This window comes from Hyaloscypha bicolor, assembly GCF_002865645.1.
Source record: "Hyaloscypha bicolor E unplaced genomic scaffold K444scaffold_183, whole genome shotgun sequence".
NCBI lineage: Eukaryota > Fungi > Ascomycota > Leotiomycetes > Helotiales > Hyaloscyphaceae > Hyaloscypha > Hyaloscypha bicolor.
This window is the reverse complement of record NW_020194685.1, coordinates 3,187,442-3,208,108: the sequence shown is the minus strand read 5'-3', so window position 1 is coordinate 3,208,108 and position 20,667 is coordinate 3,187,442. Positions and strand designations below refer to the sequence as shown.

Genomic DNA, 20,667 nt, shown 5'->3' with positions numbered 1-20,667 from the left:
TGCCAAACTACGTGCAGAGTCCTTAGTATCTGGAAACACGGATTCCACGTCGAGTTGCTTAATTGAAACTCTCTCTCAACATCGCGAACAATCTCCGCGTGAATAGGAGCCCCTTAACGTCCCACGTAAGAAGTGCCTTTGGGTGGAGCGCAGAGCTGGGCGTGAGCTCGGCGTCCTCTTGGGCCCTTGGCGCCATTTCAGGATCGGAGTCAGCCAGCAGCGAAATCCCGCGGCACAGCACCACAGCACCGCAGCATAGCCACTGGCCACTCAGCTTCGTACCCAACGACCAACGACCAACAACATCTCGACCTCTGTGCCTGGTTTCTTCATCGACAATTTCCAGCATGCCAGTGCTCTAGCTTCGCTCTGCCTCTCTTCACCTTCACTTCATTCATTGTTGATTATTCCCTTCGCTCGTTCACTGCGCCGCTGTTTGTCCCCCGCTGCCTGCATCACGAGAGTTCACGCAAACTATTTGCCAACATCGTATTCCTGCCTCGACCTTTGCCCCGACCTCAGCCCCATCCGCGACTCAGGCACACTCGCTCCCTCCATCAGAGACTGCGAAAACCTACGCAATTGTATTGATCACGATCATCCACGATGACCGAACTCGAGGAGGAGCCGCAGTTCACGTCGCTGTCGGCGAGAATAGCTGCGTTGAATCAGCAGGGTGTTGGAAAGAGCTTGAACGCACAACAACAACAACCGGCCACGGGTAAAAGACCTCCTCCACCTCTTCCCGCGCCCAAGAATCGACCTCCGCTTCCATCTCGCGGCCAGACGACGAACAATCCCCCGATATCTACATATGGCTCTTCAGCATTGCCACAGACGGACAATCTCCCCCTTGGTGTCAATGACCTGCCGCTTCTTCCTCCTCCTCCCATCGACAGAGACCAACCTCAATCGAATAGCCCGGGCTTTTCTCTGACACCTCCTCTCCCGCAACGCAACAATGTGCCTCCTCCACTGCCAGGGCGGAAAGGCTCCCTGTCATCACAACTCACACTCACCCCTTCCCTTCCTCCCCGAAACACAAGCCATCAATTGGTACGACGGGGATCGGACGAGTCGATGATATCGCTCAACTCTACATTCTCGGGGCAGTCGGGAGAGTCCTCCGCCACAAGTTGGGGTTCCGTGGACACCGGGGTGCAGAGGAAACTCCCTCCTGCTCTGGGAGAGGCGATACTTCCACCTCTACCACCGACGCGGCGAGAACGGGAGGCAGCACAGGCTGCGAAGGCGCCTCTTCTTACAACCAAGTCAGCGCCAACGGTGCCTCTTCGAGCTCCGCCTGTGATAGACCGCAATTTAGTTCCCAAGATGCCTCCTAGACCCACTGGCCCACCGAAAATGCCGTCGAGACCTGTGAAAACTGCTGCGAACACTATAACCGAAGACGAAGTCCACCACCCACAGCCGCAGAGGAGAATACCACCACCAGCTGCCCAGAGGTCAATACTGTCAATGGGCTTCGGAAACAAAACGAGCAATGAACCAGTAATCTCTTCATCGAGACCGGCACTCCCTGCCTCTAGACCAGCACCAACACATGCTCGCCCTGTAGGATCAGCTGTCCAGGAACTGACGGCAAGGAATTTCGATAGTGTGACGGCTGGGAAATTTGCACTCGTTGACTTCTACGCTCCATATTGCAAGTATTGCGTTGAGCTGGAACCAATATGGAAACAGCTTGGCGAGTCGTTTGCATTTGCTTCTGATAGACTGGTCATTGCCAAGGTAGATGTTGACGCCCACAAGACATTTTTGAGCAGATACGATATCCAAGGTTACCCGACCATTATGTTCTTCGATGGGACAGACCCCACACCACAGCAGTATCAGTACTCACGGGATCTGGAGCCATTGACGGATTTCTTGGAAGAACAAACCGGCATCAGGGTCGCCGATGGTGCTCACTTGCCAAAACCAAGTGCTGTTCCACCTCCTATCAATTTTGCTTCAAAGCCATCCATGTCACAAGTCAGGGCGACGATAAAAGCGAAAGCAGCTCCCGCAGCGCCACCGACTTCTGGATGTTTACTTTGCAGAGATTTCAAAGGACCCGACGGAGTAGCGGCTCAATATCCCAGACAATCACTTCCCAGAAGTCATGACCAGACGGACTACCTCGCAGATGTACTCTGTGGCCCTTTCTCATCCGCCACCGACAAAGCCCGAGCAATCTTCACCTGGCTCCACCACAACATCGCCTACGACACCGTCGCCTTCTTCGGCAAGAAAGTCAAAAGCGCCGAGCCTCAAGACACCATCAACTCCGGCCTGGCTGTATGTGCTGGTTACGCTGGCCTTTACTCCGCCATCGCTCTAAAAGCCGGCCTCGAATGCCGCGTTGTAGGCGGGCACGGCAAAGGCTACGGCCACACCGCCCTGAAACCCGGCGAGAGCCCTCCACCACGGGATCCCACCGGTCACGCTTGGAATGCAGTACGCATAGACGGCGGAGAATGGAAGCTCGTCGACCCTTGTTGGGGTGCCGGCAATGTCGGCGACGAGAAATACAACAAGCACTTCTCGCCCTGCGAGTTCACGATGTCAAATGAGGATTTCGGCCTCAAGCACTTCCCCCAAGACAGCGGCAACTTCTTCCGAGCCGATGGACGCATCCCTACTTGGGAAGAATACATACTCGGTCCATCACGGGAGGAGCCTTTACAACTCTTCAGCAACCTGGACGACCACGGCCTATCCGCACGATCATTCTCCCCACCCCAAAAGAGGATTCGGGTTCACAGCAAGGAAATTATTCGATTCCAGTTCTCCAAGATCTGCGAGCATTGGGACCACGAGAGGAACGGGCAGGGCAAACCGTACTGCTTCATCCTCAAGATCCACGGCGTGGACGGACGCAAGGAAGATTTTGTTGCGCTCGAGAAGAATGAATTTTGGTGGTGGGGCGATGTTAAGGCCAGAGATCTTGGGGCGCCAGGACAAGTTGTGTCATTGTACGCGGTTACGACGGTTAACGGACGGGATATGAGGGGCATGACCCGAAGGGAGTATCTGGGAATGAAGGGGAAGCCGGGAAGTATGGGGTTTGCTGGCGTGGCTTCTTGGGAGTTGGTTTAAGTCGAGGTGGGTTGGATGGATTGGATGCTGAGCGCTGAGGAGAGAAGGGGGTTGGCGGGGAAGGAAGGGGAGAGGAGAGTGGCGTTATTTGGTGGTCATGGCGTCTTGGCATAGGACTTGAAATGACATAGGATACAGTACGATACAGTAGCTCGCCCGAGGGTTGATATATAGTTGGCTAAGATCGGCCGGCGGAACCTTTGCTTGCTATAATGATCAAATTATACCTGTCTCTCTACTTTTACCCCTTTTTCTTATGTTTGGTTTGTACGATGTTCAATGTTTGAATTTGATGAGGTGTGGCGGGAAGTAGTGAAGGTGGTAGAAGAGGAGCCTACAACCCCCGAGCAATGAGTGCTGCTAGTGTAGGTCATTGAAGTTCTATTTGGTCTATTTAAAGTGTTGCCCCCCTTTTATACATTCTGTTCAGGTGCCGCATCCCTCTCTCCGCCAACATTGAAGCTCCACTTCGCATCTTCAAACCCCGCTCTCCGTCTTATCGACACCTTTAAGTCCCGCTCCGGCTTCCTGGCCCCAAACCCAATCTTGTGGGTCCTCGCTCCGATTATCTTTGCTCCCTGCATGTCGAAACCCAGCACAAACGCCGCCACGAACCCCAACGCTTCCGTAAACGCGAGGTGTCTGCCCGGACACAGGTTCCTGCCACCGCCAAACGGGATGTAGCCGCGCTGCCGCGTTTTCTTATCGTCCAAGTCGAGGAACCGTCGAGCATTGAAGGACCCAGCGTCCGGGCCCCATACCGACGAGGCGGTGTTCAGCACCGAAGAGGGGATCTGCATGACGGCGCCTTTCTTCAAGAGATACCCGTCGAGCCGCGTATCGGCGCTCACCCAGCGGACGGCGTTGCCGTGCTGCTTGAGCCGCTGGATCTCCTGGAACGTGGAGATCAGGAGCGGGCAGGAGCGCAGTTTGTCCGTATCAAGCGGGTTGCCGAGGAAGGCGAGCTCGTGGCGGAGGGCGCGGAGGAGGTCGGCGTCGGCGTAGATGTAGGTCAGCATCCAGAAGACGGTGGGCACGACGTTCGTGATGGGTGCGAAACAGATGGCCATCTCGAAGATGCCGAGGGCGGTGTTGTCGAGATTGTAGGCTCTTGCGATTCGTGCTCGGCCCTGGATGAGCTCGTTGGCGTTTTTGTCGAGGCCGGCGTCGTAGTATGCTTTGAAGGCTTTCGAGACACGTTTCTGGCCGCGGCAGGCTTTCCTTGCTACGATCCGTTGGAAGAAACCGATCATCATAAGACCGAGGTCATCTTCGAAGTCCCTAGAAAGTTAGAATGTGTGAGGATGGCGAAGGAGGAAAAGATTATTAAATACCAAATTTCATCAATGAGGCCAGGAACCGGATTGTCAGGGCCGTAAAAGGCTTCTCCCATAGCAATGGTGTATGCTTCGCGAAGGAGAGAATACAGGTTCGTCTCTTGAGGAACGAGATACCTCGCAAGGACGTTGAGGACCCGAACATTCGATTTGGCGAGATCAGGACCGATCGAAAGCGCGCCGTGCATTTTCGTGTGGATCTCGGTGAGGTACATCGTTTTTTCGAAAACTTCGACGACATCAGGGGGAGCACCGAGGGCGTTCTTGACAAATGCGGTAGTGAACGGATCAAACGTGAGGGTTTTCCATTCCCGCAAAGTAAGGGCAACGTACTCGGGAGATTTCACCACGTAAATCCGAGAGTCGAAGATTTTGAGGGTGAAGACAGGGTGGGTAGTACGACTGTCCAGGTCAGGTTGTACACAGATACATAGATTGCTGCTACTGACCTCAGGTTCTCAAAGTATCCAATTTGGTACCTCACAAGGCCTAAGATGTGCCCAATAAATGGAATTCTGGAGAGGACGATTGGAGGCTCGTCCGGATCGAGGGAAGCATCGGCCTTGCGCCAGAGAAAGAACAATACGCTGAGGATTCCTACGGCGATGGCGATGATGCCTGGGTTGAGAGCCATGATCCCCTGAGCACTCTCCTGAACCGAAGGAACCACTGACGCCACAGAGGTGTGATGAATGCCTCGAATATCCGCTGAGGCTGTGGATGAGCCCCCTGAAGCCTAAGCGAGGTGTTGCGTTCAAGTCGAGGATCAACACATTGTCCGCGACCCAAAACCTGCAGATTTCGCTTTGCACAACCGAGGCGAATTGCTGACTCGTGCTTCAAGATGCATTTTGAAGGGGAGTCTTGATTATCTTATATACCGTGCGGGTCGGCCTCCAAGTTACAGGGTAAGCACTTGGCCTACCACGCCTTGTCCTATTGGTCGTCGTACTGTATATGCAGCTGACTGAAAACCAGCACCCTCGCTTAGAAGTATCCACTAGCCAACCGCCCAAACCCCCATCCGCCCACGCCTAGAAAATCGATTTTTATTCACACCTTCATTATAATTACAAATCCTTTAATATATTAACATCCCATAGTATTTTCAACATCCTGACAACTATATATATAATTTAATCTTATGGTGCGGCTAGAATCGCCTGTTAATATTTTTTTTTTTTGTTTTTTGTTCGGGGCCGGGCTTACTAATTTTTATTAGGTGGGGGGGGTTCCCAAAATTCAAAAAAATTAATATTAACAGGCGATTCTAGCCGCACCATAAGATTAAATTATATATATAGTTGTCAGGATGTTGAAAATACTATGGGATGTTAATATATTAAAGGATTTGTAATTATAATGAAGGTGTGATTAAAAATCGATTTTCTAGGCGTGGGCGGATGGGGGTTTGGGCGGTTGGCTAGTGGATACTTCTAGTCGTACTTCGTAAACAAAGGGACACGCGCCTCCGGTTAGTGTGACACACCGAAATCCGGGCCGGAAATCAATGTTTTTTATATCAACTTCCATAGCAGTGACATTCAAAAATTTTACAATTTTATCGAGGGTAATCCTATGGACTGCGCATTAATTGATGTTATTTTCAAGGGAACCCAAGTGTGCTGGGTGTTAAAGAAAGTAATGAGGGGTTTGATTTTCGGCCCAGATTTCGGTGTACCACGACTAACCGGAGGTGCGTGAGGGACTAACATCCCCCTTCCAACAGCCTTATTATCTCAGGGGTGTGAACTAGAGTTCACGGAAACTGCCTTAGTTGTAAATATCCTTCCAGCAGAGAAACCGGCCGCCAATTCCCAGATTTGACTCCCACCACTTCATACACATTGAACAACGACCGGGTTTGGGTTGGTAGGGTCCAGTTGGTAACCTCAGCTACATTCCAGATTCAACAAATTAAGTCGATCGGTCCTACTGGGGTGAGTAATGTAGGAAGCTTGTATGAGAGGATCCAGCGTCTCTACATCGAGAAGTTGCCTACAAAGCCATGTCCTACTTGTGGGGTACTGAGCAACAACTCAGTTCGCCTACATCGGAACTAAGATATATGGAAACCTAACCTTCACCTGGCAGTCAACTCTCTCAAAACATCCTATTGGAACAAGTTCTTTAGATCGACGCTCTCTGCATATGTCTTGATCGATACCCAACGAAACACCGCAGAAACTTGAAGCATACACTTCCGTTTCTTGAGGAGCTTCATTTTGGGCTTTAGATGACAGTAAAAGCGACACATCGAGTCTTAAAGTAGATAAACTCAACCTTGAAGGTACGGTCTCACCTGGGTTCCTTTTATTTCGCCCGTCAATTTGTCCATGACTCATGCAGTACTGCAACATTGTCAACCAATTGTGCAGCTATGATGCGTTTTCGGGGATCAAGCATACGGCGAATCAGATATGGCCAATCCAGAAAAAAGTGTCAGAGCACGAAATATAGAGAAGCGTCTCATAATCTTCCCTAGTAGCTATTCATTTGGGGTAATCCAGGAAAGCCTCGTTTGATTCGCAAGTGTTGACTGGGATAAGAAGAGGGGATAAAGAAACAGCCCATAGAGGTTGAAGCTTACCTTCTTCTTGGAGCCCAAGATAGTATTGGACCTAAAGCAGCAAGAACAAACCATAAGCACACAGAACAGAAATTACCAAATTCACATCTATTACTTCACCTAGAGCGTTAGGAAAATCCCAACCAATTCCATATCGGAATAAGAAAACATAGATCTCGTATTCACAAGCAAGCAACCGATAGTCATATTCTGAGCTCCGTTTTCCTCGAGGTTTTCCTTAAAAAAGAGGCGGAAATATAGGCTTACATTGCTTTGGCTATTATACTATCTCAAATACTTGCCCGTAATAGCGCCGATCTAAAGCCTCACCGTCCATGATCCCATGCGCGTAGGCCTCTCCTAAGAGTACCCAAAAGCCGTCCTCATGTGGTTGAGGACTACAGGTACATCGCAACCAAATAAAATACACAAATGGTCTTCTTTGGTAGTTTTAGATGGAACCAAAGCCAAAGAGCCATCTCTCAAGATCGCCATCCGTCTATTCCATGTCACAGCTTGGACCCTTTTTATAAATTCGACAGTCTGAGTTGACTTAGCCCTTGTGGAATAGTCCGGGACACGAAGTTGAGCTTTTGTATCAAGTTCTCCATATTGACATTGATCATAAACTTCTTCGCAGGCTCTGTGGTACCATGAGGGAGGTACGTCGCTAGATATTAGCAGAAATCCTGAGCTGCTGGAGAGACATCGGTATCTCGCGGGAGATCCTGCGGATGGTTTCACGGTCAAGATCAAATAGTGACAGAAATAAAGACAATTACGCCGTGGATGACTGTTCCGAAGTGAAGATCCTCACCACTGACCCACCTACCCTAGGTATCAACCAAGAAGTCGCTGCCATTCACGCATAGCGATAGGCTTGATGGTAATTCATGGGAATAGTCAAACCCTTCAATTACTACCCTTTTTTCTTCTCCTTACATAAAAACTCATCTTCTCCCCAAGAAGCCTATTTCATCCATTCCCAATCCGAAGATTTTAAAGAGAACTTTATATTAAGCATACCATACTACTATTAATACAACTCGATACTGGTTCATTAAACGTAATATAAGTGTCGGTTCACCAGTAACAGTGTGTCAAATGAATAGAGTAGAATAGAATAACGGCCGTTACTCTTATTTTATTCATATATTATTCAAGTTATTCATGAATAATCATGAATAATTTAAATGACGCACGTGATCTCTGCACGTGATTGAGCTAGCCTAATCGGGTAGGGCTTCCGGGAGGGCCCGCACCTAGCGCCCCCTAGCGCCACCTCGCTACCCAATCAGGTGGTAGTGGCGCTTGGTAAGCGGATCGAACCTTAGCGATAATTAGTTTATATATTATAGAAAATCTGTATTTAAGTAGCCTTATATAAGTATTAGCTTAGCTTATATAAGGCTGCTTAATAAATACCTCAGTTTCTTTTTTTAAATTTAAATATATGTCAATTTACTATAATTAATTGACTTTCACGTGACTTTCACGTGGTTATTCATGGTTATTCATGTTATTCATGAATAATTATTCTATTTTACTCAAATTATTTAAGATATTCGTTACTCTTATTTTATTCAAGTTATTCATGAATTATTCATGAATAACTCGAATAACTTGAATAATCCTTTGACACACTGACCAGTAACGCGTAGCACCGTCACGTAATATGCGCGGAATGCTGATTGCGTAATTGGTGAAGTGGTTGATTATTTAGAAGTAGGGAGTGCAGTATCGTGGTGTTGATATGCTTCCCCTAAATCTGCTAAGCCTAATTAGGACTAATCTACCGGTTGAGTCACGCATGTGACGCGAGGTCACATGACCCCTAAATTCGCAATGCAACTGTTTCGACAATAAGGAATTTTTATTCGGGGACAAGATAGGCCACGGCAAATTCCGGGTCGGGGGCTGCGTGTGCTAATTCTAATAGGGCGGCCCGGTATCTTGTGCAACCTTTGTGCTTCGATCCTGCTTCGGCTTGCAGCAGGACAACACACATAAAGACCTTAAGCCTTCTTGATCCGCTGACCATTTCTCTCCTCCCAGCAATTTTTTGTGCCCGGTCTAGAAAGCTAAAATGACATCAATCGGAAAGTTAACAGCTTCGGTGTTGTCTGGATCGCAAGAGCTTGTGGCTACTCTCGGTTTACTTAATTTTGACTTCAGCCTCGTCAAGGTACTTATCCCCTTTTCTCTACAAAGGAAGGACACAACTGAGGATCTCTAGCTGGAAGCGCCCTCTCAATTCCGAGGACTCGGCGCAGCCTTGACCCCGACGCGCCGTGAAATTGCTGAGGCTGGCAGCACGCACGTGACAGCGCGGAAACTAGGAGCTCTGTTCGAAGATATCATTCCCCGCACGCCATATCTCATTGACGCATATGGAACCAGAGTCTCTGAGATTGCGAACTCTGCTACCGCCAATCCACGGGCTACTTTGAGCGATGGAATTTTTGCAGATTATACCGGAGCTGACGGAACGTCAATTTGGGCAGCCGCTACTTCGGGAAGTAGTGCTATATCTGTCCATCTGTTGGGATGTATGCTGTGAGTGCCTTCCGCTGTCGGAACGGAAATTAACCATGCTGATCGATTTGCAGAGCCCGTATGTTCAGTGTTGGGGAAGCAATATCAATCTGGGTTGAAATTGTCGAAGCGAGGAAGAAGGAGATGGCACTCTTATCAACAGATGAACCAATCAAATTAGCTCATATGTTGGCAGCCCAAGTAGTGATCGAGCGTAACCAGCTGGCTGAGTGGGACAACAGTGCTAGAGCTTGGCTCAGGCGAGCTGATGAAGCAAAGAATAAGGAGCAAACTCGGCTAATGCTTATCTTGAATAATCTGAGCATTGCTGTAAATGCGAAGATTAATACTTATGCAAGTGTTATCTCGGCTTGGACAACTGCTTTGAATATGATGGAAGAGTTGCTCAGTGGAAAGCCACAAGGTATTCAAGATGGAAGCTTATTGCTAGCTTTGTCCTGCTGGCACCTATACCCAGATCTGATTGTAAGTCAGACAATCAAGCCTACGCCTTGCACGATAAATATACTCACAGTTCTTCTCAGGTATTAGGTCATAAAACGGCCTTTCAAAATGATCGGCTAGTCCCTACAGAAGGCAAACTCACTTTAGGACTTGAAAGATCTGCAAACTCTGACAAGGACCAGAGTGGCGTTTACTGGGTCATGTCATTAGCCCATATGAGGTATATAGTATTATGAACTTGGACTCTTAAGAGTAAACTAACGATTTATACAGATATTATGGGCCTCCAGTACACCTGCAAAGAAGTATTGCAACTACTTCGTCAAGGCTATCCGCAGATCAATTAATGCAAGTAGCCCTAGGCTCCATTCTACGTGGCTGGGGATTCAAAGTCAACAACGCGGTAGATGCAATCGATGTGATTATTGCTCTGGAGAAGAATCTGTTGACGGCATCCAAAAGATCATCGATTTTCATGGCCCCGGGAGAAAAGTTAGCCAAGAAACGACTCCTTACTAATGCATGGGTTGAAAAACTTAAAACAGAGTCAAATTGGGTTCGATCACTTGGACAAGCGGCAAACTCCTTCACTTCTTCTATGGCTACCGGAACCGACATCTATCATGAACTTCACAGAAAACTCTTTGCGCTCGGACATGGACGAGGTTCAGCGTTCATCGAAGATCCTAAATCTTTCCCACCTCCGGTTTTTGGTATCCCTGATTTCCAGAATTTTATCCCCCTTCTGGAGAGGGATGAGGATAGGGTTTCACTACTCCGAAAGTATGCTGTGAGGTTTTTCCCAGACGCAAAACCCTGGGAAGTCATTATACGCTATCGACCAGACTTAGGCCGAGAGTCCAAGAAAGTACCTGCCGAGGAAACAACCACAGTTACGAATGACCGTACCTCTCAGAACCAGGAGGTTGAGCAGAATCAGGGAGATGGCGTTGAGGCTGGGACGTCTGCGCCTGCAAATCAAAATTTGCCTAAATTATCTCTCAATGATTCAGAAGAGCCTGTGGAAATTGCAAAAGATAAAAAGCATTATCTACAAACCTACGAGTATGCTACTGGTCTGCCTGATGCGGAGATCCCGGCCGCCACAAATCTTCCGCGGATGCTGAGGTATAAGAGGTGGATTGATTCAAGACTGGATCCTGGGCCTCTAGTCGAGACCACTACTTTCTCGGAGGTATTCGCTGTGGAAGAGATCTTCAATAAGACAAAGGCAATGATAAAACTCGAACCGCTGCCCTCGAATTTTGGATCCGAGGTTACTTCAGATTATATGATGACTTTTGAGGAGGGAAGCAACCCTTTCGAGGACTTTACCTCGACGACAGATTCTGGTGGAAACTCTTTGGTTTCGTCGGCTGCAGTAGTACCAACCTGCGAAACTCTGACACAGCTGGGAAATCTACCGAACCACATGGCAATAGTGCTCAAGTTTCTTAAAAGCCACGATACGGATATCGATACTCTACAGGGCATTCACTGGGAATCAAGTCATTCCTTGGAAAGAAGTGATTCCTGGGAAAGTTTTGAAGATCCCATTGTAGCTGAAGATCCTGGGTTGTTCATGGATTTAGGGACGTCCGAACAGAAAAGTCAGGAAGCTCGAGCGACCAAGGATGAGAATTCGAAGCCGAACGATGAGAAAACCGAACCAGCTATTCATTCCACATCTTTCGAGTACTTTTTGGGAGATCCTCAAGTGGCAGCCTTATACGTCACCTCAGAGGTCCTTGCCTCGTACCAAATGGAAGCCCGAGCACCCTACTGGGCATCCAAGAAGATCCAGCGAAAGAAGAAAATCGACCTTGACGATGTGAAGACCGCATTATATAAAGGTGGAATAAGTGCACAGAGCCTCGACAGCTTCCTCCGCGACCAATCACCACAACCCTTCTACCAATCTCTTCGTGCCTTGGCCCTGATCCAGGACGTCTATCAATCGCTCCCAAGCGCAACAATCAACACCGAAGTGGTACTACGACCGCTTCACAATGCAAAATGGCTGAAAGACCACTTCGGTGTAGACCGGACTCTGTTCTCAAAGTCCCTTTCTCGACAACAGACATTCGCCTGCATCACCATGCTCGAGACTGGCACCCTCGACCTCCCCATCTCAATCTTCCAAAATGTCTTCGCCATCTCCTCCGGAGACTCGCTCTACGTAGCCGCTTCTCTCCTCGGCGACCCGGGAGAAGCCATCCAACCCTCTGAAGTCCGGCACATAATCGGCAACATCGGGCGTCCGGGAATTAACCTGATCGTTCCGCCCACTGAGCCCCAAGTCCTGCAGCTGCCAGCCGACAGCTGGCGTGTGATTAACAGAGCACCTTATGATGGTACCACTAGTAATTGCTTCTCAGATACTAGTTTGCACTTGCGATTCTCGGATTGGAGCATTGCTATCGATGTTGGGACTTCCAGTCAGGGAAGGCGAGATGTGGAAGCTTCGCTGGTGGAAGGGTTTATCCAAGTTAACGACAACGGACGCTGGATCGCGGATCTAGACATCCTTTCGGCATTCAAGCGCGGATGCAGCCAATTCGATCATGATTATTACTACAAATCTCGATGCGAGCATGAGAAATCAAAGAATAGGGAGTATACGATGGGTGCGAAGGATCTGTGCGATATGCATCCGATGACGGCTATTGAGAGCTGGGAGGAGTTTTTGGAGCGGCCTGAGGGACCAGCCGTGGTGAGGGCGAGTAAAAATTGGTTGGCGAGAATCGCGACTGCGGCTTTGGGTGTGCAGAGGCATGATAGGGTGCTTGTTGGGGGGGAGGTTTGTTGGGAGTGTTTTCTTGATTTGGCGAATGTTGGAGGTGCGGATATTGTTGATAAGATTTTGTTTATTAATTAGTTAATAGGTACACATGAGGCTACGATAGTGCTACGTGTATCGTCAAGGATTTTTACGTATGTTTCTTGGCCCTATATCTCTGCAGGTGAAGATCGTCGCTGGCACGGATCAGGAGCCCGGTTTCGCCTGTTTGTCCCCAATCCAGCGCGAATAGCATGTCAAAATGTGAAGGGATTCAGGACAACCCGCGACCTGATAGAACTGGAATCTCAACCCCTGAGAAGACTGATTGAATATTGCCAGTACTTTGACTGCCAGGACCCAAGAGATAGAGTTTATTGAATCCTGGGTATGGTGCAGGATGACGAAGAATTTTCTTCGGATGTTTATTACAACATGAGTTCGAGGGCCGTTTACTTGGATGTAATGAATCACATCTTCAAACATCCTAGTAATCGATTGGCGTTCAAAGGAGTACGTATAAATGGGTAACTAAGCCCCTATAACACAAGGTAGTGCACCCTAAATCAACTTAATGAGACGCTATAAGATATTCGCTAAACGAGTAATAATTATAGGCCTCTTGAGCGAAGGCCGCCTTGTAAGTACAGGGGACAATCCCTGAAAGGGTGTGGTTGCCCTTATCGAAGGCGCATATGCTGCTTTTAGGGAAGGGCCTGGAAATATAGGGCCTTATCCGTTGCGCTGCCGCCAGCTTTACACTGGACCGTGCACTTTTAAGCGAGGAAATCTAGCAAATCAGAGAGCCAAAATTCGGGTTTGAGCCTTCTGATTTGCTGCAATTTTGCGCGTATAATTGAGCACGAAGTGTAAAGCTGGCGGCAGCGTAACGGATAGCGAGTTTGCTACCTTAATCTGTACGCTAGAGAGCCTATCAGTCTCCTAATGCCCTGTATTCCCGATACTATATGCCGTTGTCGTCGTAGCCGGCCGAGCCAGATTGGATTCGTTTCAGCCACAAACTACAAGGACTACTCGGGCAACTATTCTGGAAGAGAGCACCAAGCCATACTTTCGAGTTGTTTCTGGCATAAGTGCAGTCAAGCGGGCAACAGAAATGATTGTACACAATCGCATCTCATTTTTGAATCCTCCCATTCAGAGTCGACAGACCCCAAAATCTCCGTTTTTAGGCTGGCAACATTTTGAAGTCGATCTACTCAGTGCAGTTTCATGGCAAGCTCTATGCGGATTGCTGGAAAATGGAAGGAGCTGATTTCTAAGGAAAGAACTTGCAAGAGAGTTGTCGACCTTGGGGGTTTAATTGATCCCTACTATCGCTTAAGCTAATCACTATTATTAAACCCTGCATATGCTCGTTTATTTAGCTAATTACTACTATTATAATGGGGATTTGATTGTTATATGGATTTCGGACCATATATAGGTGTTTGAATGCGTGGAAGAGAGTAAAGAGGAAGTAATAAACTAAGTACTCAAAAGTAATACTTTTAATAATAGTAAGAAGTAAAGTAATATATATAAAGATTATAGAGTAGAGAGTTGTATTAAATAGTAAAAAGAGTTAAATAAACTAGCTAGAAAAGAGTTCAAGTAAAGTATAAAGCTCTAGAATATAAGTATATAAATCCTAATTAGATAAAGCAATTATATTAGTCCCAAATTAATAATTCTCATTATAATACATATTTTAAAAAGGCACAATTATTATATTCTACTTGTTTTATCTAATTAGAAAGCTTTTAAATAGCGAAAATCGTTTAATATATAAATTTTAAAGAGCTATATTAGTTTCTAATTCAAATAAACTTAGTATATATTATTTTCCCAAATTATTAATTTCTAGAAAATATTTATATAAAGCTTACTTCTTACTAATACTAGAGCCTCTAACTATATTACTTTTCTTTAATATCTTTTTAGAGCTCTTTTTCCAAGCTTTTAATTATTATAAATATAGCTTATATTAGTTTTATTTTTTCTTGTATTATTATTAAATTAATTCCGGCTCGTATATTTATAATATTTTTAATTCAAAATATATATTTGCTTTATTTTTTATTAACTTTAAATAAAATTAAATAGCTTGCAAGTTTGCTATAAATATAGCTCTTAATTATTAATATAAAGCTTATATTTAATAAAATACTAAGGTTTAAATTATTTCTAAATTATTTAATACTTCTTATTATAATTATTATATATAATATAAATAGAAATTAGACTAGAACTAGCTAGATATATAAAGTCGAAGTTACGTGTCACGATTTTATTTAGCTAATATGTAGGCCTATATATAGCTTATAATTATTTAAATTTGAGGCTTTTTTAAGATCTTTTTTTTTCTTTAGCTTTAAATTATTAAAATAAAAACAATCTAATTATATCTTTAAGGCCCTAGATTTTATATTTATAATATAATTTAAAGCTTATTTACTTCTTAATTTTATAAAGAATTTAAATAATATTTATTTAATTAACTTTTAATAAATATAAATATATTATATTATAACTATTTCTATACTAATTAATTAATATTAAAATAAAAGAAAGCCCTAGAATAATTAAATAAAAAAGCTCTAGATTAGCCAAATAAGCAAATAAATTAATAATTTTATTATTAAAAAAAGATTTATAAAAAGCAAGTTCTAAAATAATTAAATAAATTAAAAAAAGCTATAATACGGGATATTACTAGTATATTACCAGAAAGTAAACTAGAGCCTCTTATTAAGTTTTTTTTAAGAGATTCGAGTATTTTATTAATACTTATAATAAAAGAAATATTTTCTTTTAGAAGAAAAAAGAAGAGAAATTTGCTTTATTAAAAGCAAAGTTCTAAAAATTATTTTAGAACTTAAAAGCTTTATATAAAGAAATTATTGGGCTAATTCTAAAGACTTGTAATATTTTTATTTATAATAAGAACTATTATAATTAGCTAAAAGAAATCAAGTATGCTTTATAAAAAAAAATAAAGCTATTATTAAAAAGCTTATTCTTTAATTTATTAACTCGCTAATATTCGATTTCTTTATTTTAGAAAATAAATATTTAATTAAACTTCCTAATTCTTTTCTTTTTAAAGATATAACTTATTATAAGTATAAGATTTAAGGCTTAAAAGATATAATTAAACTATCTTTAATTCAATAATTCAAAGCTAAAAAAGAAGAAAAGAATCTTAAAAAAGCTTTAAATCTAAATAATTATAAGCTATATATAAGCCTATATATTAGCTTAAGCAAAGTTATAATATATAACCTTAATTTGTATTTCTCGATTTCGATTTTATATATTTAGCTAGTTCTAGTCTAATCTTTACTAGTATTATATATTATAATAATTATAATATTACTTCTTTTCTTAAAATGAGCTTATTTCCGAGCTTTATAAATTCTATTAAATTCTCAAGTTATAAGTTATATATTAAAAGCTAGAGTTTTTTTTATATATAACTTAAAGAATTTCTATTTATATTATATAATTCTTAATATAGTTTAATTAATAAGAAAGGTTTTAAAGCAGTTTTAAATATTTGAGGTTTTTATTATAAAAACTTTAAAAAGCTAAAGAACTATTATTTAATAAAAATACAAAATATTATTCTAAATCTAAATTTTATTCTTTTTATTAAACTCGGTATTTGAGCTTTTTATAAAATAGCTTTATTACTAGTATTTTTTAAACTTTATATTTTATTTATTTATTTTATAATTCTAATAATAAAAGCTTTAAATTTATTTATTTAAAAAAGAAGTTATTTAAATAATTTAATCTTTTTATTTTATAATAGTTTAGAAATATATATATAAAAAGAAACTTTATCTTTAAATTATTTAGTTATTTTTAAGAAAACTATTATAAGTATTTCCGGCTTTTCGAATAAGTTTATTATTAATAAAAAAAGCTAGTAATATTAATTATTATAATAAATTTATAATTTATAATTCTTTAAAGTATTTTCTTTTATAAAAGCATTAAATAAATATCCGGAATTATTATATTATTTAATTCTTATATATTAATTATAACTTAATTTATTAGTTATTTTTATCTAAATATATACTTATAAATAATAAATATTAGAAACGTTATAAGAACTTATTATTTTATTTAATATAGTTAGTTTTAAGCTTCTAGCTTTTTATATATTTTATTAATAATTTCTTAATTATAAATTCCGGCTTTATAAATTTTTATTTATTTAATTAAAATATAAATTAATCTTTATTTAATAATTCTTTAATAAGTTAATAAATCTAATATTATTAAAAAGATTTTTCGGAAACTAATTTAGAAAATCAGAAAACATTCCAGTAGTTTTTATATTATTATAATTATAATACTAGTATAATATTTTATTTTTATCTCGAAATCTTTATAATAGAATTCTTTCAAAAAACAGGCTATTAAATTCGTAATTTTTATATTTATAACCGGAAATTTATTATTATATTTAATATTTATAAGATTTTTCGAATAAAAGTTATAAAGTAAAAATAGAAGCTTTACTAAATTATTTCTAGCTAATATTATTTTTATATTACTATTTATTAATTAAATAAATAAAGTTACTAGTATTTTATTAAGTTTAAATAATAAATAGAAATAATTATTAATATAAAGGCAAGAATAATAAAGCCTATTATTATATAAACTAGAGATTTCAAAATATCTTTCTTTTAAGAAATCTTATCTAAAATATTAATATTATAGCTTTTAATATATTTAGATTTCTTAAAAATTATAATATTTATATTAATAAGAAGCTTTATTACTAGATTACTAATAAAATATATTTCTCTTATAATCTTAATTAAAACCTTATTAGTTTTAGTATTTATATTTGAATTTTTTTTTTTTTAATATTATATATTTCTATAACTAAATCTTGCTTTTAATTTCTCTAATTAATAAAGGCTTTAATATAATTTAAAGTAAGATATCGAGTTAATTAGTTAATAGCTATTTTTTAAATATTTTATATTTATATATATTTTATAAAAAGTATTATTAATAAAAAACTTAAATATTATAATTATAAAATACTAGTTTCTGAAATTAAATCTAGTTCTAATATTTGATTTTGAATTTATTATAAATTTAATAATAAGAATTATATTAAAGATAAAGCCGATTTCTAATATTTTTATTATTATTACTAATAACTTTTTAATAAATTCTTTAATATTAGATTTAATTATTAGCTAGTTTTTATTTGATTTTAGAATTTTTAAATACTAAGAATTATTTTTACGAATATATTTATATAATTAACTATTACTAAAGAATAATTTCTTTTTTAATTTCATTTATTAAGGCAAAATTTATAATAATAAAATTTCTAATAGATTTATTTTCGAAAATACTATTTTATAAAAAGCTTATTAATATAATAGAAATAATAAGTTTTAAATTAATAATTTCTAGTTTCTAATATATTATATAATAGTTTTATAATTTTTAAAATAGAATTATTTTTTAGATTTAGTTTTCTAATAAATTTATAAAATAAATTAATATAAAAATTATAATTAAATATAAGCTTATAAGATATTATATAAATATAATTCTATAATATTAAGAATAATTTTCTAATTATTATATTTATATTATATATTTCTTATTATTATTATAAGCTTAAATAACTAGTCTTAATTTCTTAAGCTCTTTTTCTATATTCTTATTTTTAATTTTATTAATAAACTAGAAATTAAAAATATATATATTTTTTAATATTTGAGATCTAAAAATAGCTTTAAATATATATATATTTCTTTAGAAAGCCAGTAATTTTAATTTAATAAAATTTCTTATATAAGTTATTATTCTATAGAAATATTATAATATTAGGATTCTTATAAAAGTATTCTTTATTATACTTTAATAAAATAGCTGAAATAGTAAAAGAAATTATATTTATATTTTCTTTAATCTTATTATAAAATTCGAGTTTAGATTTAAAGCTATTAATACTAATTTTAATATCTTTTATATAAAAGAGCTTTATAGAGATTAAATAAAAAATATTATTATTATATAATAAAGCTAGTATATAGTTCTTTCTATTAATAGCTACTAGTTTATATAGCTTATTTCAATTACTAAATTAATTAATATTTCTTTTATATTATATAAAAATATTCAAATTTAAAAAAAGTTTATGAATATTAGTTATATTAGAATTATTTTAGGTATTTAAAGTATTTGTAATTTAATATTTAGCTTAAAGCTTCTGAATTTCTATTATTGCTTTTTTAAGAGCTATTAATTATTATAAAATAATAAATAATAAAGTAATATATTTAGTTATTTGAAATAAAATACTATTAAGTTTTATAAAATTACTAATAGCCTTAAAAGCTATTTAAAATATAATATCTTTATTAATTTTAATTATAATAATAAAATAAATATATTAAATTAGTTTATAATAATATTCTATAAGTTTAATAAAGTTATAAACTTTTATAAAAACGATTTTAATTTTTATATTTATAATATTTATAAATTAAATAAATTTCTTATTAATAAACTACTTTCCGGTATTTATTATAATTTAATTAAAAAAGCCTAAATAATTATTAATCTAGTTTTATTTAAATATATTTCAAATATATATTATACTAATATTTTGAAGCTATTAACTAATTTAATATCTAGTACCTTTATTAATAATATAAAATATAAGCTTACCGGAAATATAAAAAATATTAATAATAATAAAATAATTAAAGCTAATATTATTTTTTAAATTATTTTAGTAATTATTTAAATTACTAATATTATTTATAATATTTTATAAGATATTTAAGGGCTTTTATATTAATATTATAGCCTGTTTATTCTAGTATATTTTATAGCTTATTAATAAATAAATAATTCAAATAATAATATAAATATTATAATTTAATTTCTATAAAAAAATAAAAATTATAAATAAAGAATTCGGAAATAAAGCTTTATAATATAATATTTTAAAGCAAAAAAAAGCATTTAAAATATTATATTATAAATATATAATATTTAGTAAAAATAATAAAATAATTAGTAAAATTATTAAAGTAAATCCCTAGCTAATTTATATTAATTAAACTAAATAAAAATAAAGTCTTTATAAATATAATATAGAATTATATTTATCTAATTAATATTCTTATTATTAAAGATCTAATAAAGAATATAAATTCGATATTAAACTAGATATTAATTTAATTCTTAATAATTTTATTAAGTTTAATATTATTATTAGTTTATTATAAAGCTTGAAATTAGTTGAAATTAGTAATTAAATATCTAAAAGCTCTAGTATTAATTATAACTTTATAAAAGTAATAAAAATAACTAAAAAGCTTTTAACTAAAATAAAATAAAAATCTAAATAATATTTCTTTCTTTTATTTCTTTCTTTAATAAAGCTTTAAAAGCATTATTTACTAATTTGATTTTATTATTTTTATTATTATTATTTTTTTAATTCCGGTAATATACTATATATAAGTATTACTAAAGTATTTATTAAAGTTATAGAAATTTCAGAATCTAAATTAGTAAATATTTCTATTCTTAAATCGAGTCTTTTTAATCTTTTATTTCTTTAATATATATTTCTAGAAATAATATTTGAATCTTTTATATATAAAACAAGATTTCGAAATATAATTATTATAATTATAAGACTTGAAATAGTTATTATAGGTTTCGAAATTATAATTAAATCTATTTTAATAATTTCCGAATAAATAATAGCTTAAAGAATTTAAAAGTAATATTATTAAATAATAAAATAAATTTTGGTATTAATCTATTACTTCTTTTTATAAATAGTAATAAATAATTAAAGCTAATTAATAGATTAG

At 37.7% G+C, this 20,667-nt stretch overlaps 3 protein-coding genes across 3 annotated transcripts; 2 read left to right on the top strand and 1 right to left on the bottom strand.

Moving 5' to 3' along the window:
* Positions 1 to 1,362: 1,362 nt before the first annotated feature.
* On the top strand, positions 1,363 to 3,099 carry K444DRAFT_547701 (uncharacterized protein; the record flags this gene model as incomplete). The annotated part of the gene is made up of 1 exon (XM_024876322.1): positions 1,363 to 3,099. The coding sequence occupies one exon, from the start codon at positions 1,363 to 1,365 to the stop codon at positions 3,097 to 3,099; it is 1,737 nt and encodes a 578-aa protein (XP_024727735.1).
* Positions 3,100 to 3,512: 413 nt separating this feature from the next.
* Positions 3,513 to 5,070, bottom strand: K444DRAFT_546739 (cytochrome P450; the record flags this gene model as incomplete). Its single annotated transcript, XM_024876252.1, has 3 exons — positions 3,513 to 4,380; positions 4,434 to 4,838; positions 4,886 to 5,070. 3 exons carry the CDS (start codon positions 5,068 to 5,070, stop codon positions 3,513 to 3,515), a joined length of 1,458 nt encoding a protein of 485 aa, XP_024727734.1.
* Positions 5,071 to 9,241: 4,171 nt separating this feature from the next.
* Positions 9,242 to 12,930, top strand: K444DRAFT_576542 (uncharacterized protein). Its single transcript, XM_024877538.1, has 4 exons — positions 9,242 to 9,561; positions 9,615 to 10,026; positions 10,086 to 10,225; positions 10,279 to 12,930. The coding sequence occupies exons 1-4, from the start codon at positions 9,557 to 9,559 to the stop codon at positions 12,881 to 12,883; spliced, it is 3,162 nt and encodes a 1,053-aa protein (XP_024727733.1). The 5' UTR covers positions 9,242 to 9,556; the 3' UTR covers positions 12,884 to 12,930.
* The last annotated feature ends 7,737 nt before the right edge of the window (positions 12,931 to 20,667 follow it).